The following is a 24,813-nucleotide window of genomic DNA, read 5'->3' on the forward strand; positions in this document are numbered from 1 at the left end:
GGCAGCCCCTGCTGGACCACCTGGAGGTGGGAAACTCCAACCCCAAGCAGCCCCTCTGCTCCTTGAAGACCTCCGTCCATTAGCAAGTTTGGCCTCATGTGATGTTGAAACCTGCCTTCCCATGGTACCCACTCATTGAGTCCTTTTAGGACACCCAGAAGTCAGGCAGAATAAGATACTCCTCTTCCATGTGACAGGCCATCAGGTCACTGAAAGCAGCTCTCTGGCTCCCCAGGACACCCCTTCCCAGGCAGGTGGGGGAGCCCCCTCCAGGTGGGCCCTTTTGTAAAGCTGCCTTTGAACACAAGGCCAGTGCCAGCATCCCATGTGTGCTAACATGACGCCTCCCTGGCCTCCAAGGCAGCAGCCACAGGATGACCACTCACCTGGAGTCACACTGTCAGTCCGTGGAACTGTCACAATGGTCTGATCCTGCAGGATCCACACCTGCTGATTCAAGTCAGAGACCTCCCCGGTCTGAGGTTTATTCACTACGGTTCAAATAGAAAAAAATAATGAGGAAACATTCTAATTAGGCCACTTTACTAGACGCTAGGCCCTTCAGGAAGGAAGGCTCAGGGTTTACACACCAAAACTGGCAGCGATCTGGTGACCCTCAGCCCAGCCCTTCTTTCCAGGAAAGCTACAGGTGGTGGTGAGGAGGGCCAGGGCTGAAGCTGGTCTAAGAGGATAACCTGTCCCACAGTACAGTCAAGGCCCAGGTACTCCTTCTGATGCCTACTCTGTGCTTGGCTCGGTGCTGGGTCTGGAGCTAGAGCAGAGAATAAGCACCACTCCCCACCCCGTGGAAGCCCACCATCCAGTGGAAGATGGACAGCACCGGGTGGGAAGGGCCATGCACAAAGAGGGGCAGAGAATGCTGGGGCATTCAGAAGAGACAGGTGTGGGCACAGGCGTGGGTACAGAGCCCCATCTCAACATCACCTGCTGTATAGGGTTCTCCACAGAAAGGGACTCCTCGAATGCATGTCATAATGGGATTGTCTCCACACCTGCGGGGACAGCAATAGGAGACAGAAGGGTCAGGAGACATTCCTAAGACCTTTCCAGGACACTAGTTACTGAGGTCCCCATTCTGGATAGGGAGCTGGCCTGGAAGCCTGGCCTGACACAAAGCCCTAGTCAGAAAATCTGAGCCACCTCCTGAGACAAAACTTCAAGGTGGTGTCAGGGAGGGGGACATGGCGCAGAGTTTACTCCACCCAAAGATCCAGCCAGTGACAGAATCTCTCCCTAAAAGTCCTGAGCCAGGCATGACTTTTGACCTTAAAAAGCCACCCCTACCTGATGCCCGCATCCCTCCTCCTTCCTCCCATCGGCAACTGCTTCTGCCTGGGAGCAGGGGGGGCGGCCCCAGGCCAGGGCATCTCTGCCAAGATCCTAGTAACTCCCGGAAACCACTGACCCTGCGCTGGACTGAGCCCGGCATGGCCGCATCTCTTTCCTGAGCCCTAAAGCACAAAGAAGAGCTGGAGGACTTGCCAGCTATCAGCGGGCAAGGAAGGACCTTTATCAAAAGTGCAGGGGACTGAATCACAGCTCCAATAGCTCCCAAGAGCAGTGACCGAGACTGTCATTTATTTGGGAAGTACGGGGAGGTCCCACCTGGCTGGGTGGGGTGTGGCAATCATATGCCAGAAGATCCTGTGAGACTCAGATGAAGAAATCACAGCATCAGCATGAGTGTGACCAGCCTGAGCTCCTTGAGAAGGAGGCACTGAGCCACACCTACGGGGAAATAGAGTTGATGACAGACCCCAGGCTGCTCAGCAAGGGGAGACTGCGGGACTTCCCCGGAGCTCAATTCTCCTGCCTTGTCACTTGGGCTACACCTGGAATGCCAGGCCCTCCACAAGGGAAGTCCATCTGCTGGGCAATCAAGCTTGCCCTTTACAGTTCCACTAAGGGAGTCTTGTGATTGCAAAATTAGCTGTGTGCTTTAGGCAGGGTTCCCACATGGCATTCCCACTCATCCAACCATGCCTGAACCACCTCAGGCCACCCCTGAAAGAAAGGTTAAGCTGAAAGCCTACTATACTCTTTCAGCCCCTCAGAGATGCACCTCATCCCCTTGGGAAGCCATAGGTACTGAGTGGTGTACCCATAACTGATGCAAACTTGGTCTCTGGTGCCCTCAAAATGCAGTGGACTCAGAACTGCCTAAGGACTAAAATGGTTGGCACTGATTTCTCTAACAACAGAGCCCCAGAACCCAACTTCTCTCCCACCCTCTCTGTTCTAGTAATGCAGGACATTTGTAGGTTCTCAACTAATGGTAACAGTTACTATTATTATTTTTTTTTGTATCATGTTTTTTTATGCCTCTACTCCCACCTCCACACCCCATCTGCTGAGATCAAGCATGAAAACCTTCTGAGGCACAAGTTAACTTGACTGAGGTGAATTTCAAAAGACAGACTGGAATCAACTTCATATTTAACTGCCTAGCTACAGGGAGGTTGGGGGAAGGGCTAAAATAGAACCTTCTAGGCAAGCACTTCCATGAGCCCCTTTTCCCAACCCTGAAAGGAATCTTCTTGCTCAACCTCTCATACTTTTCACCCCCATCTCCCTGTTAGCCTTGGATGAACATGGTCCTTTCCTGTGGAGACATCAATCCCATCATTTTTGGCTTCCAGTTTATCTGTTACCCCAGGAGACAGTGTGAAAATGAATTCAGGCACACTGGTGTTCAAAGCCAGGCTCAGCCAGGGTCACCTCTCTTGGGTCCCCTCTGTCCAACTGAAGAGCCTCTCCATTACGCATCAGTCAACATACCTTTCTTGGGAGGCTCACCATAAAATGGCATCTAAATAGTGCTACCATCTGGTCCCCAAATTCTTTAGGCTTCTGTTTCAATCAGGATCTAGTGTGGAAAGCAGAACCCACACCAGGAATTTCAAACAAAGGGAATTGGTTAGAAAACATGTCAGAAGGCTAAAGAGTAACAAGGAGGTACTAAGGGATCCCAGATAGTTAATTGCAGGAAAGAAACCAGAGAGAACAAAAAAGCCTAGGAGCTCAAAGGAAGGAACTTGTAGGACGGATGCCCAGACCTCAGGAGGAGACCTTCTGCCAAACTGATGCTCAGACCTCTGAAAAGAGAGTATAACCGGTTGGGTGCATGAACCACAAATGTGGAGAGGAGGCATGAGCCCAAGAGATGCTCAGAGGTCCCAAGTGACACAACCCAGAAAGCTATATTTTCAGTGATTCAAAAGCCATTGGATCTAGCTTGAATTTTCCATGCCCAGAAGAAGGGTGTAAAAATCTATGTTTTATGATGACAAGTGTCCTCTTTATTCCACTTATTCCTGACCTTTCCCTCACTTCCCAATATTCAGAGAATCCAGTACTTTCCAGAGTTCCCAGCAATCAGTATCCATTCTGAAGTTCCCCATTTAAACTTTAGTGTGAATGAGTATAAGAGAAATTAGAATAGGAGTGATGGTGATAATAGGGAAGAACTGAACCACTGGGGTACATAATTGAGGAGCAGACAGCCCATCTACTGAAGAAATGGACCAGAACTTTTGTCTTAGAGGGATGGATAATAAAATTACATGTTACCCTAGCTGTATTTGAGAGGACTATCAATATTTATGCTGGTTATAAAAAGTAAAGAATGTGATTCTGCTATGTAAACATAACCCAGCTTGCCAGGTTCTTTCTATTAATGTTTTGTTGTCACTTACAACAATGAAATATGCACACCATTAAGCGTGGCTTGAATTGAATTCAAGTAAGTACTCGTAAAGCCAAAGATTCTAGACATGGAAATAATTTTATGAGCTCACTAAGTCCACATTCCAATTTTTAAGCTCTAAGATATTATCATCCACGCTTGTTTGCTAACAAGCCCCACTAGTTTGCTCACTTAACATGCCCATGATCTTTTTTGTATCTTAAATTTCACATATGGTAAAGTTATATGATATTTGTCTTTCTCTAATTTTGCTTAGCACAATATACTTTAGTTCTATCCACGTTGTTGCAAATGGCAATATTTCATTCTTTTTGATTGCTGAGTAATATCCCAGTGTGTGTGTGTGTGTGTGTGTGTGTGTGTGTGTGTGTGTATGTCTGTATGTATATGTATGTATATACATATATATATACACACATACCACATCTTTGTTGTTAACTTTATTTTTTATTTTTTAAAATTTATATCCAAATTAGCATATAGTGAAGCAATGATTTCAGGAGTAGATTCCTTAGTGCCCCTTACCCATTTAGCCCATCCCCCCCTCCCACAACCCCTCCAGCAACCCTCAGTTTGTTCTCCATATTTATGAGTCTCTTCTGATTTGTCCCCCTCCCTGTTTTTATATTATTTTTATTTCCCTTCCCTTATGTTCATCTGTTTTAAAGTCCTCATATGAGTGAAATCATATGACATGTCTTTCTCTGACTGACTAATTTCACTTAGCATAATACCCTCTAGTTCCATCCACGTAGTTGCAAATGGCAAGATTTCATTCTTCTTGATTACTGAGTAAGACTCCATTGTATATATATATATATATATACTACATCTTCTTTATCCATTCATCCATCGATGGACATTTGGGCTCTTTCCATACTTTGGCTATTGTCGATAGCGCTGCTATAAACATGGGGGTGCACGTGTCCCTGTGAAACAGCACACCTGTATCCCGTGGATAAATGCCTAGTAGTGCAATTTCTGGGTCATAGAGTAGTTCTATTTTTAGTTTTTTGAGGAACCTCCATACTGTTTTCCAGAGTGGCTGCACCAGCTTGCATTCCCAGCAACAATGCAAAAAAGATCCTCTTTCTCCGCATCCTCGCCAACATCTGTTGTTGCCTGAGTTGTTAATGTTAGCCATTCTGACAGGTGTAAGGTGGTATCTCATTGTGGTTTTGATTTGTATTTCCCTGATGATGAGTGATGTTGAGCATTTTTTCATGTGTCAGTTGGCCATCTGGATGTCTACTTTGGAGAAGTGTCTATTCATGTCTTTTGCCCATTTCTTCATTGGATTATTCGGTTTTTGGGTGTTGAGTTTGATAAGTTCTTTGTAGATTTTGGATACTAACCCTTTATCTGATATGTCATTTGCAAATATCTTCTCCCATTCTGTCGGTTGCCTTTTAGCTTTGCTGATTATTTCCTTCACTGTGCAGAAGCTTTTTATTTTGATGAGGTCCCAGTACTTCGTTTTTGCTTTTATTTCCCTTGCCTCCAGAGACGTGTTGACTAAGAAGTTGCTGCAGGCAAGATCAGAGAGGTTTTTGCCTGCTTTCTCCTTGAGGATTTTGATGGCTTCCTGTCTTACATTGAGGTCTTTCATCCATTTTGAGTTTATTTTTGTGTATGGTGTAAGAAAGTGGTCCAGGTTCATTCTTCTGCATGTCACTGTCCAGTTTTCCCAGCACCACTTGCTGAAGAGACTGCCTTTATTCCATTGGATATTCTTTCCTGCTTTGTCAAAGATTAGTTGGCCATACGTTTGTGGGTCCATTTCTGGGTTCTCTATTCTATTCCATTGATCTGAGTGTCTGTTCTTGTGCCAGTACCATACTGTCTTGATGATTACAGCTTTGTAGTATAGCTTGAAGTCTGGGATTGTGATGCCTCCTGCTTTGGTTTTCTTTTTCAAGATTGCTTTGGCTTTTCGGTGTCTTTTCTGGTTCCATACAAATTTTAGGATTATTTGTTCTAGCTCTGTGAAGAATGCTGGTGTTACTTGATAGGGATTGCATTGAATATGTAGATTGCTTTGGGTAGTATCGACATTTTAACAATATTTGTTCTTCCTATCCAGGAGCATGGAATCTTTTTCCATTTCTTTGTGTCTTCTTCAATTTCTTTCATAAGCTTTCTATAGTTTTCAGTGTATAGATTTTTCACCTCTTTGGTTAGATTTATTCCTAGGTATTTTATGGTTTTTGGTGCAACTGTAAATGGGATTGATTCCTTGATTTCTCTTTCTGTCACCTCATTGTTGGTGTATAGGAATGCAACTGATTTCTGTGCATTGATTTTATATCCTGCAACTTTGCTGAATTCATGGATCAGTTCTAGCAGTTTTTTGGTGGAATCTTTTGGGTTTCCCATATAGAGTATCATGTCATCTGTGAAGAGTGAAAGTTTGACCTCCTCCCACATCTTCTTTATCCATTCATCCATCAATGGGCATTTGGGTTCTTTCCATACTTTGGCCATTGTCAATAGCACTGCTATTGGGTGCATGTGCCCCTTTGAAACAGCACACCTGTATCCTTTGGACAAGTACCTAGGAGTGCAATTGCTGGGTTCTAGGATAGTTCTATTTTTAATTTTTTGAGGAACCTCCATACTGTTTTCCAGAGTGGCTGCACCAGCTTGCATTCCCACCAGCAGTGCAAAAGTGTTACTCTTTCTCCACATCCTCGCCAACATCTGTTGTTGCCTGAGTTATTAATGTTAACTATTCTGACAGGTATGAGGTGGTATCTCATTGTGGTTTTGATTTGTATTTCCCTGATGCTGAGTGATGTTCAGCATCTTTTCATGTGTCTGTTAGGCATCTGGATGTCTTCTTTGTAAAAGTGTGTATTCATGTCTTTTACCCATTTCTTTACGGGATTATTTGTTTTTGGGGTGTTGAGTTTGATAAGTTCTTTATAGATTTTGGATACTAACCCTTTATCTGATATGTCATTTGCAAATATCTTCTCCCATTCCAATGGTTTCCTCTTAGTTTTGCTGATTGTCTCCTTCACTGTGCAGAAGCTTTTTATCTTGATGAGGTCCCAATAGTTCATTGTTGCTTTTGTTTCCCTTGCCTCCGGAGACATGTTGAGTAAGAAGTTGCTGCAGCCAAGGTCAAAGAGATTTCTGCATGCTTTCTCCTCTAGGATTTTGATGTCTCACATTTTGAATTTATTTTTGTATATGGTGTAAGAAAGTGGTCCAGTTCTGCATGTTGCTGTCCAGTTATCCCAACACCATTTGCTGAAGAGACTGTCTTTATTCCATTGGCTATTCCTTCCTCCTTTGTCAAAGATTAGTTGGCCATATGTTTGTGGGTTCATTTCTGGGTTCCCTATTCTGTTCCATTGATCTGAGTGTCTGTTTTTGTGCCAGTACCATACTGTCTTGATGATTATAGCTTTGTAATACATCTTGAAGTCCAGAATTGTGATGCCTCCAGTCTTGGTTCTCTTTTTCAGGATTGCTTTGGCTATTCAGGGTCTTTTATGGCTCCATACAAATTTTAGGATTGTTTGTTCTAGCTCTGGGAAGAATGTTGGTGTTATTTTGATAGGATTGCATTTAATATGTAGATCGCTTTGGGTAGTATAGATATTTTAACAATATTTGTTCTTCCAATCTATGAGCATGAAATATTTTTCCATTTTTTGTGTGTCTTCTTCAATTTCTTTCATAAGCTTTCTATAGTTTTCAGTATACAGATTTTTCACCTCTTTGGTTAGGTTTATTCCTAGGTATTTTATGGGTTTTGGTGCAACTGTAAATGGGATCAATTCCTTGATTTCTCTTTCTGCTGTTTCATTTTTGGTGTATAGAAATGCAACCGATTTTTGTGCACTGATTTTATATCCTGTGGCTTTGCTGAATTCATGGATCAGTTCTAGTAGTTTTTTGGTGGAATTTAAGATACAAAACAGATGAACAATGGGAAGGGAAGCAAAAATAATATAAAAACAGGGAGGGGAACAAAACATAAGAGACTCTTAAATACAGAGAACAAACTGAGGGTTGTTGGAGGGGTTTTGGGTGGGGAGGTAGGCTAAATGGGCAAGGGACATTAAGAAGGACCTTTGTTGGGATCAGCACCGGGTGTTATATGTAGGGGATGAATCACTGGAATCTACTCCTGAAATTATTATTGCATTATATGCTAAATAACTTGGATGTAAATTTATAAACAAACAAACAAACATGCCCATGATCTTGATAAGTGGAGGGAACATCAATGGACACCAGGTAGGGTGAGACAGCTTGGTCATTCAACATCACTAGAATCTCTATAATCTGTTCATAGATGCACAATCTCCATAAAAACTTATTCACGTAGCCAAGCTAACATTCACAATGAATAAAGCAGAAGGAACCAAGAAGTGGTAGAGAGTAGAGGTTACCTGGCCCCCACAGTTAACAAATACACAGAAGCAAATTAGTAGTAGAACTGGGCTTGGAATCTATAACTCCCAACTCCTCAATGAAGGGCTTCCTGCTGCTCATCAGTGCTCATCAGTTCCCTTGGGACTCCTGAAAAGACTAGGGCCACTGTAGCTTACATCCCATCAAGGGCTACTAACAAGCAAGCTTGGCAGTCTGGTTTGGGCCCTGCTACTGGAAAAGAACTGGCACTAACCTTGGTCAAACTAATGGGGCAACATTTTGTGTACCATGCACCACAGAGAACAGCACAGGCCATTTGTACTTGAGTAGATTTAGGAAAATGGGAAAATGCCAAGGAAATTCCCAGGGCGACCTCTGCAGTACAGCTTTTACCAAACGTGGGTGGGATGATACAGTTGAACTTGCCCAAACCTCTGCTCCTCTAAGCAGCCCATGCCCATTGTCTAAGACTTACTTCCCTGTGGGCTGATCCATCATCACACCTTCCTGAAGCTGGGTCCTCTGTGAAAACCCAGACTTTAGGTTGTGGGTCAACAGTTTCCTCTCCTTCATGTGAAAATGAAAGAAGAATTAGCAAAAATTACCTCCACACGCCTCACCAAATAATAAATAGAAATAAATAGAAATATTAATGGCATCAAGACAAAAGAGCCCAACTCTAAAGGACCAACATCAAGGTATATTTCTCTGAACTTAAAACATCTATTGATCAAATTGTACATTCACATGCAACCACAAAATAAGAAACAAACACCTAAAGCCTCATCAGACAGCTTGCGGTAAAACATTGAAGGAAAAGTTTAGGTTAAATGCCTAAAGTTTGAAATTCCTGGACAAAGAGCCAAGTGACAGAGAACTTTTAGCCCAATGATCCACATCACACAAAATGCAACAGTCTTGAAACAAAAGATGGTAAATTGAACATCACCAAAATTTTAGAATTTTGGACAAACTTGACAAAACACATAGGTGAAAGTTAAAAGAAAAAGTATGTGGGAGAAAATATGTGCAACGCATCCAATAAGCTAATACCTAATATTCAAAGTTTTTAAATAGTTCCTACTAATCAATTTTAAAATGTAAGTAATTTTATAGGAAAATAAACTACAGATGTAAAAAGCATTTCACTGAGAAGAAAATATAAATATCCAACAAATAAACGTAATTATAGTTAACCATACTAGTAATTAGCAAAATGAGAATCAAAGCAACAATGAGATTCCATTTCCACCCAACAGGAAGGCACAAATTAAAAAGGTGGTAGGTGGGGCACGAGGGTGGCTCAGAGTTAAGCGTCTGATTGTTGATTTTGGCTCAGGTAATGATCTCATGGTTGGTGGGATCGAGCCTCGCATCAGGCTCTGGACTGATGGCACAGAGCCTGCTTGGAATTCTCTCTCTGTCTCTCTCTCTCTGTCTCTATCTCTGACTCTTTCCTATTCACACATGTGCACTCTGTCTCTCCTCTCTCTCTCTCTCTCTTTCTCTCTCTTTCAGGAGAAATAAACTTTTTTTTTTAAAGATGGCAATGGCGGTGAAGAAACAGATTCACTCACTGTATGGATGAATGGGAGAATTAACACAGCCTTTTTCGAAGGCAATTTTGCAGGAGCTATGAAAAAAATAAATGTGTGTACCCCTTGACTCCTCAATTCTACTCACAAGAACCAATCAGCTAAATTTACTTTCAGCTTCAAAAGCTGGAAAAATCCAGTTCAAAGTGATCAAAATATTTACTAGATCCCGTCATTGGCAGTCTAGAAGTAGTACAGGATCAGAATGGCTGATATGATAATTCCACAATGTCAGCAAGGATCAGCGTGTATTTAGTTCTCTCTGAACTGACGTTCATTACTAAGGCCAGGTTCCCTCATGTCTGTAAGATAATTTTCTGTGAGAATCAGAACTGTATGCTCAGTCATTTACATCTTTTCAAGAGAGAGAACGTCTCTCCCACATCAAAGTCATTCAAGTCCGCTTGGGCAAACTTGGGAGGCATGCAGTGCCAATCAGGTCCTAACAAGAAACATATGACACATTCCGAATTTGGCAATTTGAGTTAAATGTAATAAAGGAGCTATTTATAAAGATATGGGCAGAGTATAGGGAAATCCCAAGGCATAGCGCCCAACCCCAGGGCTAGTAACGATAGGATACACCCCTTCCTACCCATAGGCCTGAATGGACAAGAGGAGGAAAAGGTTACCAGAACCCACAGAGAGAGCTTTGTGAAAATGACAACGTAATAGGAGCCATGACCCTCCTCAAGAAAAATAGACTGGGGTGACCCCAGAGAGAAGGAATCAGGAATACCCTGACCTCACTCTCTTCCCACCCTCCAATTTCTTTCCAGTGGATCTTGAAGGGTCACTGGAAGCCATCCAGCATAGTCTAAGCCTTTTGCCCCTCAGGTCCACACTCTTCCTCCATGGGTGAGAACTCTCTGTTCCCTATCCCAAGAAAAATATAAAAAAATATTAGCTTCTGAATGATCACAAGTTAGGTCAATGTGGTCATAATCCCAACTGAAACTTTTTACTCACGTGCGGTGGTTGGAGGAAAAGGCAGGAGTGAGGAGGAAACAGTTAAGCAGTTAATTGAGAGACTACTTGATTCTATAGCTCCTCACAAGGTCTCTAGTTTGATAACCATGGCTGCCTTCTTCCACTAACTATCACATGTTCCCCTTGTCTCTACAGGTACCTCAGCCTGATGCTCTTCTTCTTCACCTGGAGTGGGAATCACATCTTTGCTTCTGTGGACCCTGAGTCCTTGGTGCTTTTCTTTATTGGGTGCTACAGTTTTCAATTGTCTGAAACTACTGGGCAGAGAAGTAATAAGACCTGCTCTAGGGAATCCCTTGGGTCCCAGACACAGTCCTATTTACCTCCACTGAGTAGCAACAACCTAGTTTTCCCTGAATAGTCAGCATCAATCACCCCGAGCAGTAAGATCCCTCCTTTCTACCTGTTTATTCACTGACATGAGGGGCCAGATGGCTATCAGGCATCCCAACCTCCAATTCCTCAGATCCTGACTATATTCCCTAAGGGAAGCATTTCTTTCATTCCTGGGCATTAGAACCTCCTTTCCATGGAGGCTTAGGTCCCAGACGAAGAAGAAAAAGCTCCTACAGTATGTCATTTGGTTTAACAGGAAGAGGAGCTCTCTCCCCCATTACACCCTTTGGTTCTTGAACCTCTGCATTTCCGTCATGAGGAAGATAGCAACATTTACAAACCAGTGGTTTAAGGAATACACTGCTTGCAGCAAGACAGAACTCTCAGTGTTGTATTTTAGCCGGCACCACATTTGACTCTTCAAAAGACCATCCCACTATTCTATCAAGAGAGCTGCACATGGTAAAGCTAATGAATTATTATTACCTGAGTGTGAGTTGTTGCCATAATTCCTTTACTGAAAAATGTAACTCCTAGTCAGAAGTGATGCTGTATGGGACATAGATAAAGTCATTCAGTAAGTCTACAAATGGCGTTCCTGGCAAAAGTACTATGAGTTGAGAAGACAAACCAATACACAAAATGTATAGGTATCCAAGAAGAAAGCTTTGACTTCATAATGGAAGAATCCAATATAAACAATCTGCCAATAGGGAACTGGGTGGTTTCACCAGGAAATGGCGCCATACCAGGGGTTTTCTGTGGATCTATACTGATGGTGGTTTGGGCACTGTGCAGTGGCAATAACCAAATCAAACTTGTTGAAAGGAAATCAACCTGCTGAGTCCAGGCATAACCTCCATATCTGCCACCATGGTCACTTTGTACATGGACCCACTGAGTAGGCAAGTGCCTGGGGGAAGATTGACATCCACAGGTTGGGACACCTTGACCTCTCATTTATTGACAGCATCCTCTCCAGTAGATTCCCTTTGGTAGGCCCTTATTTGGAACACAAATATCTTCACATTCCATGTCCATTCTGAGAAGTTCATCTGCGTGCCACTCTCCACACCTCCTTGCAGCCAGTTTTCTAATCATTTTCTTTCCAAGTCCCTGCCCAGCTAGCCAACTCATTAGCCCACAGATTGATGTAGATCTGTATCATAGATCTCCTCCGACATGAAATGAATAACCAAATATGCCATTTCAATTTCTGCCCAGTGGGAGGATTTCCCTTCATCATTATGTTTCAGGGTAACTTGAAGGGGCTATCGTGAAATGACAATAGCCCCCTATTTCCGGCTGGGGCCAGCATACTATGCAGACCCATACATACATCCAATCAGGCCTACACTTTTTCTCCTTGATGTTTGGATCTCCCCCATAAGATTCTGCTGTGAACTAAGAAATAGTTGGAAAAGCTGTAGGAGCAAATACTGTGGGAGTCTGAGCTACCAGTTTATGGAGTTTACTTCTGCCTTTCAGATATGCTTGGGCCTGGTCTCCTATGTACTATTGTTCTTTAAATAGAATATCCCTGTGCCTGTCCAATTTTATGGTTTGGCCGATCAGGTCATTCCAAGCTCATGGTGGGCAGTTAAGCTGGATAGTCATTTCATGTCTCAGTTAGGAATTCAGACTCCGTAATGAACAAACAGAAATTCAGGAGCTGATTTTCAGCAAAGCAGAAGAGGACTTGGCCTTACTCTAAAACCCCAGGGATGTTCCCTGTCATCCTTGAGCCTGGGGCTTGTAAGAGCTCCATGCAGCACCTGTATCTGCCACAAACACTTCTAAAACCAGTGGGTTTGTTCTTTTTTTTTTTTTTTTTTTTTTTTTTAGGCTTATTTTACTTATTTGGGGGGGGGGGTGGAGAGAGAATGCACAGGAGGGACAGAGGGAAAGGGATAGAGAGAGGAGAATCCCAAGCAGGTCCCACACTGTCAGTGCAGAGCCCAATGGGGGGCTCAAACCATGAACCATAAGATCACGACCTGAGCCAAAATCAAGAGTTGGATGTGTATCCAACTGAGCCACCCAGGCGCCCCTGGGCTTTGTTAATTCTTAAGGCCCAAGGGGCAAATAAACTTGCATCCAAGCCTAGACCTTCGGCATAATCTATTCTGGCTCTAGGACCCATCAAAACTAGCAGCTTTTTGAGTTACTTGGTATGTGGACTGAAACAACATGCCCAGACAAGGAATGTTAACCCTAAAATCCAAAGAGACCCATTAAGCATTTGGGGTTTTGTCTGTTTGTTTGTTTTCACGCTGGGAAATACAAGGTCCAACAATTTGTCTGTAACTTTCTAGGGGACATTCTGAGATGTCTTAGACTACTGGACCCCTGGAAATTTCATCAGTATAGCAGACCTCTGACTGCATTTCACTAGCATGCATTTATCTTTCTAAGGCATCTAGTGTGTTTGCTATTTCTAGCTTACCAGATACAATTAATGTCATCAATATAATGGACCAGCACCAGGTCCCCAGGTCTTACTATCATAAGGAATTAGAGAGTTGGTATAGATGTGAGGCAATACAGTCTCGCATGTGAAGGCAAACTGCTTCTGGTCATCGTTGCTCTTAGCTATGGGGTTTAAAAAACATTTTCCAGGTCACTAGCTGTATACTAGATCTCAGGGGCTGTGTTTATTTGCTCCAGTAAGGACATTACGTGCCGATCTGCAGCTTCAATTGGCTTTACAAGCCGGTTAAGTTTATGATGATCTACTGGCATTCTCTGCAACCTGTGCAGTATTTGTATCAGCCAAAAAGGCAAGTTAAATGGGGATGTGAAATTAATACCCTTGCATCTTTCAAGTCTTTGATGATGGCACTGATTCTAATAATTCCACCAGGTGTGTAGTATTGCTTTGGGGTTTTTAGTTTATTATCTTGGCAGGGGTGAGAAAGAATCCTCAGGCTTCCCCTTTGCATTTTCTTCATAGTAACCTTCACTCTATGAGAAGGAACCCAAAATGGGCTTGCTGCCAATCACTACATTTACTGATTTAAATTAGATAAATTCTAAGCCTGAGAAAATAATCTAAGGCTGCGTCTTCAGACAGACATAGATCCAAAGTCCATCTGTCTCCTGGCCTTTATAATCTTCCATGTGGCTTGACGGACCACAGCAGCGTTTTGCATCTCTGGGGATCAGTATCCATATGGAGCCAATATTTGAAACCCCTGGAAAGTCCTTCTGTCTTCCCAGTGCACAGTCCTCTGATAAATGGCCACAAGTGTCTCTGGGGAAGGCTTAGGGGAAGGAAGAGTCCTACTTGTTTACCTGTCACCTTGTATGAGTCTGCTTGGGCTGTCATAACAAAATACCACACAGTAGGCGGCTCAAAAACAAAAATTTGTTTCTCACAGTTCCGGAGGCTGGAAGTCCAAGATCAAGGTTGGGGCAGCTTTGGTTTCTCCTGGGGCTTCTTTCCTTCTGGCTTGTGACCCCTCATGGCCTTGCCTCTGTGCATTCGCATCCCTGGTGCCTCTTCCTTTTCTTACAAGGACAGCAGTCATACTTAGATTAGGGCCCCACTAGTAATGACTTCATTTAACCTTAATCACTCCTTTAAAAGCCCTATCTCCAAAAATAGGAGATCTCTTTGAGAGTTAGAGATCCAACATGTGAATAGGGGTGGGATGGGAACTATTCGGTCTACAATACACCATGCAAAATTCTTCTTCAGAGGGACCTGGCCTTTGCCTCAAAGGGCTTCAGGTGTGTGATCTTCCTTAAATCTGGAAAGTGGGTAAGAATGAATCCTCACTATAAGCAGTTCAAGTTAGGTTTTCTGCCTGCCACACCTAGATATTTTTTCTCGTATATGTGAAGCAGCACCTCAGAAGGATCTCCAACTATTTCATTTCTAGAAACCTTAAGGTGAATTAGTCATTGCCCCAGTATGCTGATGTTCTACATACATATGAAGCTCAGGTTGAGCCGCTGCTGTACCAGAGGCTCAGGGACATGCTGGGGATGTTGGAACACATCTATTGTGTTTAACCTAGCTAGCTGCCCATTAATCACCCCCGCCCCCAAGGATGACCTGAGGGACCAATAGCCAATGTGTTGGCGAGGGGCGTTCTAGTCTCTTGAAGAACTCACTGGTAGCTACCCTGGCCAGGCTGACAATGATGGTTATTTAAATTGCTGCCATTAGAGGAAGCTAGATGAATGAAATGTGTAAATTCCCTGCACATTTTTTCAACTTCTTCTATTATTATTTCTAGTAAAAAGTTAAAGAGAAGAGTAAAATGCATGTATTATGGTAAACTGGTAGGGTAGTTGGTTTGGTAGTGTTGGTTCTTTGATAATTGTTCCATGCAAATAAGGTGTTTAGACTAATGAAAAGGAAAATTATCAGGTTGGGCAAATCCAAACTAAGGTGTTCTCTAGCATACGGCCTAATCGGTGATTTAAACATAGTTTCTTGTTTGCTTTTCCCCAAACAAAACAAACATTTGTCTTGTCAATATGAGACTTTTCAGTTTTAATTAAAATTATCTATTATGCTGTTCAGAAAACAAATCTCTGTAAAGTATTACTCTATTTATATATAAATACATAAAGGCCTTCTGAGTCCAGAGAATTAATTCTTCAAACTTTAGGTTACCTTTATGTTTAGGGATGTTTCAAAACAAATAATGTGAAATACTTAATAAATTAAAATTTTGGTAACACGGGTGCCTGGGTGGCTCAGTCGGTTAAGCATTCCACTCTTGATTTCAGCTCAGGGCATGATCTCTCGGTTCATCAGATCCAGCATAGAGCTTGCTTGGGATTCTCTCTCTCTCTCTCTCTCTCTCTCTCTCTGCCCCTCTCCCACTCAAAATAAATAAATAAACTTAAAAAAATGGTAACAAATTTATTTTCTTAAACAATTGAATTTCTAAAATATTCACAAGGTATAAATACAACATCTTGGATGATATTGGCGGGAGGGGGTGGGGGGGGGGTGGGAGGGATATGATATTCTGAAACCCTAAAGGCTACTGTAAACATTCATGTGTAAATCTTGTATGGAATGCAATTGCTGGATCATATGGTCAGACTCTGCATTTAGCTTTGTAGAAAAACAAAACAAGACAGAACAAACTGCCAGACTGTCTTCCAAAGAGGCTGTACCATTGTGTACTCCCACCAGCAATGATTCCTGCTGTTCCACATCCCCACCAGCATTTGGTGTTGTCAGTGTTCCAGATCCTGGCCATTTCCATAGGTGCGGAATAATCTCTGTTGTTTTAATACGCAATCCCCTAATGACATATGATGGTGGAATATCTTTTCATATACCTATCTGCCACCTGTATGTCTTCTTTGTGAGGTGTCTGTTCAGATTTTTGGCCTGTTTTTAATTGGGTTGTTTCCGCTCACATTATTGAATGTTAAGAGATCTTTGCATATTTTGAGTTTCACCTATGTCTTTTTACTTTTGTTTACATGGCTGCTAGAAAATTTTTAATTCCATGTGTGGCCATATTTGTGGCTCACCATTCAGTATGTTTTGGTTGGACACTAGTCGAAAGATGCAGCTTGGGTGCCAGAAAGACTGAGGTACCACATCAGTGAAGGGGCGGCCACTTGGTCCAGCCTGTGTGGAAGGGGCAGGGGCTGAGAGCCAAGGCAAAGCACAACATCTTATTGTAATACTTTTGACATACTCATTTTTTCAACCCTAAAAACCCCAACCTTAAATGTACAGGTTTTTGAAGTTAATTACCAAATAATATGTGCAACTGGCATAATCACCTAATGCCTCAGCTTCCCTCTCCTGTTCCCTGACCCAACCACGTCGGGCTCGGGGGCTCAGTTTACTTGCGTCAAACCCTCGCCGATTGGGCGGTCCTGCTCACTTCAGATTCTCCCCAGTACACCTCTGCTCTTGCTACTGTCCTCTCTAAAACCTTCAATGACTCCCCACTGCCTGAACAATAAAGTTCAAACTGTCTGGCATGGCTCAGGACCTGGCAAGGGATAGAAGTACACTCAGAAGTTGTACACTGGGGAGAACATAAGCAAGGGAGTATTTACAAAAGTGCAGGCAGGTTTAGAGAAAGCAACAGGAGATGGTGAATCACAGGAGGGGGGAGCTGCCAACAGCTGGAATCCCCTATCCCCATGCCCCAAGGAGAAGGGGCAGGGGGACCTGCCAGTGACTGGTATACCCAGAGGTGAAGCTGTGGCTTCTCTATCAGAATGGAAAGCAGGGAGGGAAAGCAGAAGGGAAAGCAAACGTCAGGGAGGGATGTACTCTAACTAAACTCTCCTCCTCCGTCTGATTTCCCATTGCCTCAGCCTACGCAGGAGACAGAGGACAAGAGACCACTGAAGCAGCCCACGAGATCAGTCTCACAGACAGAACAGCCTCCTGTGAAGACACAGGACACACCCCCCTGGGTTCCTGGCTCAGCCCATAACTACCCACCTACCTCCAGGCACTCCCACTCCAGGCTGTCCACCTCACTTTGTCAAGAAATCTCTCTGGGGGGCCTGGGGGGCTCAGTTGGTTAAGCGTCTGACTTCGACTCAGGTCATGATCTCATGGTTCCTGGGTTCAAGCCCCACATGGGGCTCTCCGGTATCAGCACGGAGCCTTCCTTGGAATCTCTGTCTCCCTCTCTCTCTCTCTCTCTCTCAAAAATAAATAAACATTAAAAAAAAAATAAATAAAATGTTAAAAAAAAAAAAAGAAATCTCTCTAAAACTCAGACCCGATCACACAACTCCCCCTAGGAAAACCTTCTTCACTATCCACCCAGCAAGTCCAAGCTCCCATCATGAGACCCTAAGACCTGTTATGAGCTCAGTTCACCACCTCGCTCACCATAACTTTATGAATGCAAGTGTTTGGTTCATCACAAACCCCTTCAAGTGACATCCTCTGTCCCTGGATGCTGCCACAGAGAGGGCCTGGCTGCCAAGGAATCCACCGTTTTCAGCTTTCAAAGACTTGGAGCTAGGCTCTGGTTGAGTGGTCAGCTGTGCCTCCTGGGACCAGCAGAGGGCACCCTGACATTGAATGCCATTGAATGGCCAAGACTCTGGAGACCACATCCCGGGAGGGGGGCTGCTGGAGCTCTGAATTCAGCGTGGCGCCTGAAGGCAAGACCTTTGCAGAAAGCTTAGAATCCTGCTTTCAAACTTCTTTTTTACTGCGGTCCATTTGGAAATACATTTTACCTTGCAACCCAGTTCATACATACATGTAAATTTATTGTCCACTTGCATTGCTAATTTACCAAATTCTGACTGATGGAATTTCACAATGAAATGAATTTTCAAAAAATAAAAAATAATTTAACAACATTAAATTTAGTTAATCAAAGTGGACCTTTGTTGTTTATACCTTCAGCAAATTAGTGTTTTAAATAATTTGCTTTTATATAACTGAAGACTTTTTTGGCAAAATATTCAGATTTTTAGTTACTGAATACATGACACTCTTTAAAATGTAGGTAACAGAGGCACCTGGGTGGCTCAGTTGGTCAAGCTTAAGACTCGTGATGTCAGCTCAGGTAATGATCTCACAGTTCATGGGTTCAAGCCCTGCACTGGGCTCTGCACTGACAGTGTGGAGCCTGCTTGGGATTCTCTCTCTCTGCCCTTCCCCTGCTTGTGTTTTCTCTCTCTCTCTCCCTCTCTCTCTCCACCCCCCCCCCCCCACCAAATCAATAAATACACTTTTTTAAGATGTAGGGCAACAAAATATTATGACAATTTGACTGTGTAAGGTCATAAAGGTCTACAGCCTCCTTAAAATGAAACACCTGATTTTCATGAGTTACTTATTTTCTCAGGAAAAGGGTGTGTGAAATTTTAATGAAAACTAGAAAGGTATCGGATTCACAAGTCATTCAGATAAAAATGTCTGTAGGGATTTGTAGGGATAAAACTGCCATCAAATCTACAACATGTTAAAAGATAAACTGAGAATTTATTTGAGCAGAAATTACTTCGAATCAAACAGCATCCAATCCCGCAGATAGAAAGGAGCTCTGAGGAGCTGTGCAAAATGAAAGACTTTCATAGGCAGAAGGGAGTGGAAACAGGGAAATCAAAGTTGGCAGAAAATCAGGTTGGTTATTGATTGCTGCAAGGTTACTTTCCCATGGGGGACCGTAGGAGTCTCAGGCGGATTAGCTAGCCACTGCTGATCAGGTGACTCCCGACTGACTGGGTTTTTTTTACCCCTGGTTTCAGATTTACCCCTCCATTTCAGGGAGAGTTGAGACTGTAATTGAGCCTCAGTTTGGTGACCTGGGGCTTAGAATGAACAACTCCGGTTTGGGCCCGGTACCTTGTTTTATAGGAGACACAATAACAATGATCTCATATTTGGATTCACGCTCCAAATAATTATCTTCCTTAGTTTGCATGAAAGAGATATCACCAAGAGCAGGAAACAAACTATGGGGACACCTTGCAAGTGAATGGAGATTCCCAAAGGGTCTACAAATGCAAAATAAGAAACAATGATTTTGTGAGCTTGGTTACAACTGGAGCTAGTCACAAAATGATGCAGTTAACAGTTAAAGGCAAATCCCTCACACAGCCTGTGTGAAAACTGTTACTGTTTGAGACCAATGGAGCAAAATGGAAAGCTTCCATTCTCAAATAATAACTACTAATAGAATATTAACTTCAATTTATCATTTCAGACTGGGGTGCCTAGGTAGCTCAGTCGGTTAAGCATCCGACTTCAGCTCAGGTCATGACCTCGTGGTTCGTGAGTCCGAGCCCCAAGTCGGGCTCTGTGCTGACAGCTCCAGAGCCTGGAGGCTGCTTCGGATTCTGTGTCTCCCTCTCTCTCTGCCCCTCCCCCACTCACACTCTGTCTCTCTCTGTCGTTCAAAAACACGTCCAGGTGCAGACATGGCTTACTGGGAGGTTTCTCCCAATCTGAAGACCTGTGAACTAAAGAGACAAGTTATCTGTCCACACTGACCCAACATGCAATGGTGAATAGGCATAGAGTGGCCACATGAGATCTTCCTGTTAAAAGGAGACCGTCTAGACATACATAGCATTCCCTGGTTCATAGCAGTTCGGAAGTCCAGCTGGGAACATATCACCAATTCCTTGACTAGGGACCCCCCCTGGGCCCCAGGAGCAGGTTATAGCCCTAGACTATCAGTTCTACCCTCTGAGTCATCTTTCCTTTTCCATATGGAACAGCCCATGTTTGCAGCAGAGCAGTTTTCTCAGCCTGCTTCCTTCCTGCCCACTGACAGCTGGAGGTCTGTGTTAGTTTCCTATCACTGCTGTAAAAGAGGCACCACAAACTTCATAACTTAAACAACTCAAACATGATCTTACAGTTCTGGAGGTCAGAGGTGGAAAACAGGTCCCACTGGGCCAAAATCAAGATGTTGGCATGCTCTCTCTGGAGGCTCTAGGGGAGAATCGTTGCCTTGCCTTTTCCAGCTTCTAGGAGTCACCTGTGTTCCATGTCTCCCTTCCACCTTCAAAGACAGCAATGGCTAGTTGAGTCTTTTTACTTTTTTTAAGTTTATTTATTTTGAGAGAGAAAGCAAGTTGGGGAAGGGCAGAGAGAGGGAGAGACAGAATCCCAAACAGGCTCCGCACTGTCAGTGCAGAGCCCGACACAGGGCTTGAACTCACAAACTGTAAGATCATGACCTGAGCCAAGAGTCAGACGTTTAACCCACTGAGCCACCCTTAACCTAATCACACCTGCAGACCCTTTTTGCCACGTAAGGTAACATATTCACAAATTCTGGGATTAGGATGTAATCTTTGGGGCCATTATTTTTATTGTATTTATATATATTATTATATTATATATAATTTATATATTATTTATTATATTTATATATTATATATTTAGTATATAGATATAGATATAGATATATAGATATAACATTCATATAACATTTTATATGTTAAGGCCCCTCTTTATTTTTTACTTCTCTGTCCCTTTCAGTCCAATCTACTTTAATTCTTTTAAAAATGTTTTGCATTCTCAATTTAGAATCAATTCCATTAGGGGAAAAACACACCTACATTTCTTTTCAAGACAGTTTTCTCTACCTTGTGTTACCTGTGAGGCTTCTGGTTCTTAAAGGACCTTTCAGGCATGCCCTAAATCTCTCTGAGGTCTTACAATTTCCCACTGGTGTGCAAGAATACATATTTTAGGAGACATGACGTAAAAGCTACCAGTCCTCTTTTATCAAAAAGACAGGAGATAACAAGTTAGTGTGAATGTGGAGAAAAGGGAACACTTTTACACTATTGTTGGGAATGTAAAATGGCACAGCCATTATGGAAAACAGTATGGTGGTTCCTCAAAAAAAAGTAAAAACCAAATCCCACTCCTGGGTATGTACCTGAAGGAACTGAAATCAGGATCTTGAAGAGACACACCCATGTTCATTGCAGCATTATTCACAATAGCTAAGATATGGAAGTAACCTGAATGCCTGTAAATGGATGAGTGAATTAAGAAGATGTGGTATACATATACAATGGAATAGTATTCAACCATGAGAAAGATGGAAAACTTGCCATTTGCAACAACATGGATGGACACTGAGGGCATTATGGTAAGTGAGATAAGTCAGACAGAACAAATACTATATGATATCTCTTGCATGTAGAATCTGAAAAACCAAAAACCTGAACTTACAAAAACAAAGAGTAGAATGGTTACCAGTGGGGAAACTGGGGAGATGTTATGTAAGGGGACAAATTTGCAACTCATAGATAATCAAGTTCTAGAAATCTAATGCACAACATAGTGATGATAATCAACAATACTATATTATAAACTTTAAAGTTGCTAACAGACCAGATCCTAACTGCTCCCAATATAAAAAAAAGAAATTATGATTATGTGATATGATAAAGGAGTGTTAGCTAAATACTGCAGTAATTATACTATAAAATATAAATGTATCAAACACATTGTACATTTACACGGTATTATGTATCAATTATATCTCAATTAAAAAAAAAGTTGCCCATCCTTAAGACCTGGGAGTGGCCAGGAATGGCAAAATTCTACTTCATTCTAGTAAATATTGGTTAAGCAATCACAGAGCCCACCCAGAGTCAAGGGGAGGAAACACTGACCATCCCTCTCGTGGAGAAGAATGTCAAATAATTTGCAATATATTTAATCTGCTCTACCAAGGAGCTATGGACTAATTGTTACTTTCATTATTTCACATCAATCCACTCCCATTTTATTGCTCTTGATGAGGCAATAGTAAGAATGGCAGCTGGGTTCCAAGATCTAGATCAAGTATCCTGACCTCCAGAAGAGTGGAAGAACTGTGGAAGTTGCTGGTCTTTGAAGGCCTGGACTCAGAAACTGGCAATCCTTCATTTCTGTCATATTCTATTGATCAATCACAGAACCTGCACTGACTCAAGAAGAGTGCACATAAATGCCATCTTTCAGTGAGAGAAATGTCAAGGAATTTGCATTTATTTTTAATCTGTCATAGTCTGCCTTATTTCTCTTCCTCACTTATGCAAAATACACATATACCCACCCGAGGGCTCCCAAAGTCTCATCCAGTTAAGGCATCAGCTTGATGTCGGACCTCATCATCTAAATCAGGGAAACTATGGCCTGCCCACGCATTTACACATTGTGTATGGCTGCATTTGTGCTACAGAGGCACAGCTGAGTAGTCATGACAGGGGCCATATGGCCTGTGAAACAGGAAAGATTTACTGTCTGGCCCTTTACAGAACAAGTTACGCATCCCTGGTCTAAATCATCTCCCAGTGGGATTTCCAAAGGACTCTGGAGTCAGAATAGTCAAAGAAAAAAACAAGGTCAGGAAAGTAGTTCTTCTGCTGATACAAACTTGTAAACATGACTCATCTTGTATCAGAAAATCTAGGAGGGGAGCTTAACTGCTATCAGAAACTGTATTGCCTGATGGTGCAAACTGTTTCCAATTAGGAGCCCAACCCTATAGCACAATGACTCTTCATCCTGGCCGTGCGTTAAAATCATTTGGGAGCTTTCAAAAGATACCAATGCCTGGGCACCTGCCAAACCAATTGAGGCAGTCACTGGGGATGGGACCCAGATCTGTAATTTTAAAGCTCCTCAGGTGACCTAAAGTCAGTAGGTGACACGAAGAGGGTACAAACCATAGATCCATGCTAAAGGTGTCATGTTTATGGAGTCAGAAACAAGGCTATGTTTGTTTATGTTTATATATAATTATATAGTATAAATGCTAATCCACAAGATAATCCTACCACATCAATCACATTTTATATGTGTTGCTCGAAGTAGACTCAATCATCAGTCCTATATGTGGGCTCATACCCTCTCCCGTGCAAAACCTGAATTCAACCACTGATGTTTGGTCATCTTCCCTATCAGAGGTGGCACAGGGACAAGTTCCTTGTCTAGAACTGTCCCTCACCCCCATTTCCCATAGGCTGGCTGACCAACTGAATCCCTAAACCCCCTATAGTCAGGCAGATCCTTGGTCACTGCTGCAGTTCGTCCTTCTCACTCAGACAGGCTCCACAGAGGTGGGCACAACCCCTCTGAATTTTCCTCAAGACTCCTGCCATCTCCATACCCTTCCTGACACAAAGCAGCTGCTGCTCCTGGGTGCTTCCTGCCTCACCCCATCATCAGCACCCTTTCACTGTCCTCACCATCGGTCCAGCTGGTGCCCAACACAGCAGAGATCCATGCCACCTGGGCATTGCTGATGTCATGGGCCCACCAGTGAAAGGGTGCAGAAGAGACGGTTATCAATACTAACACTACTACTACTACTAATGAACTTTCATTGAATCCCTTCTCATTCCTCATATCAATCCTATGTAAGATAACTTTTATGATCCCCATTTTACTGGTGGGCAAAATGAAAGTGGAGAAGTTTAGTAACTTGTTCAGATTGCAAACAACTGAACAGAAATTTGGCCCCAACAGAGTCTGACCCCAGAGTGGTGTGGTTAGTTACCAATGTTCCCTTACGAATGGGTCAATGAGTTGGAGTGAAAAACTAATGAGAGAAATACATATTGCCTGAGCCCAATGGGCAAAGTGGGGATTCAAGGCTGGTGAACTGAGGTATGTTCACTACTCACAATCTCTGGTACTGTTTTTCAGGAATAAAAATCAAATCCATAACCTTAGATATGCATACTATTCGAGACCCGAACCAGTAAGTTCTGGTTCTAGAAGGCAGGGTGCTCAAAGCAGTTCCAGACAAAAGCACCACAATCCCAGGTGACTCTCCACCTTGCTTTATTCAGCAGAAATGGTTCTCGTTCTCTCTCACTTCCCACCTGGCCAAAGCCCCTCTCCCCATGCAGCCCTCAGCCACTCTCTTCTCTGGGATGGGCAAAGGACTGCCGCCTGGGGAACAGCCTCGAAGACCAGCTAGTGGTGGGCAAGAGTGGATGGCCCCAAAGGGGTTCTGGATCTAAAAGAAGCTTACGTGGAAGGGTTGGAAGGAAGAAGGAGCCAGGGGGAGAAGGAAATTCCAAGAATCGGAATGTTCTTGGCTCCTGGGCCAACTCAGGTGTAAGAATTTGATGACGGTGCTAAAGGAAAGAGGGTGTTGTACCAGAAATGTCAAGAGAAAAAAAAAAAAAAAGATCATTTTTCTACGACTATGGCTGACCCAGTTTTCTGACTTTTTCCACAGACCTTTTATATATCAACTTCACACTCAGAGAAGCTCGTACCAAGAAAGATCACTTTTTTTTTTTTCATTGTCTCTAAAGGAGAGCCCTGTCCTTCCTGTGATAGAG

General features: G+C 42.9%; 1 protein-coding gene across 5 annotated transcripts in view; it reads right to left on the bottom strand.

Annotated features, from left to right (window-relative positions):
* IL36G (interleukin 36 gamma) overlaps positions 1–24,813 on the bottom strand; it is a 157,105-nt gene that overhangs the window by 4,638 nt on the left and 127,654 nt on the right. Inside the window, exons 1-3 of one of the 5 annotated variants that reach the window (XM_053890943.1) lie at positions 20,368–20,479; positions 946–1,013; positions 387–491 (exon numbers count right to left, since the gene is read on the bottom strand). In XM_053890943.1, the coding sequence (XP_053746918.1) occupies positions 387–491; positions 946–994 (154 nt within the window). In that variant the 5' untranslated portion in view covers positions 995–1,013; positions 20,368–20,479. Of the gene's footprint in view, positions 1–386; positions 492–945; positions 1,014–1,426; positions 1,813–20,367; positions 20,480–24,813 lie in introns of those variants that run through there. The other 4 variants (XM_019444840.2, XM_019444864.2, XM_019444873.2 and 1 more) reach the window with 4 other exon arrangements.

This window comes from Panthera pardus, unplaced genomic scaffold (assembly GCF_024362965.1).
Source record: "Panthera pardus isolate Hobbes unplaced genomic scaffold, ASM2436296v1 HiC_scaffold_26, whole genome shotgun sequence".
NCBI lineage: Eukaryota > Metazoa > Chordata > Mammalia > Carnivora > Felidae > Panthera > Panthera pardus.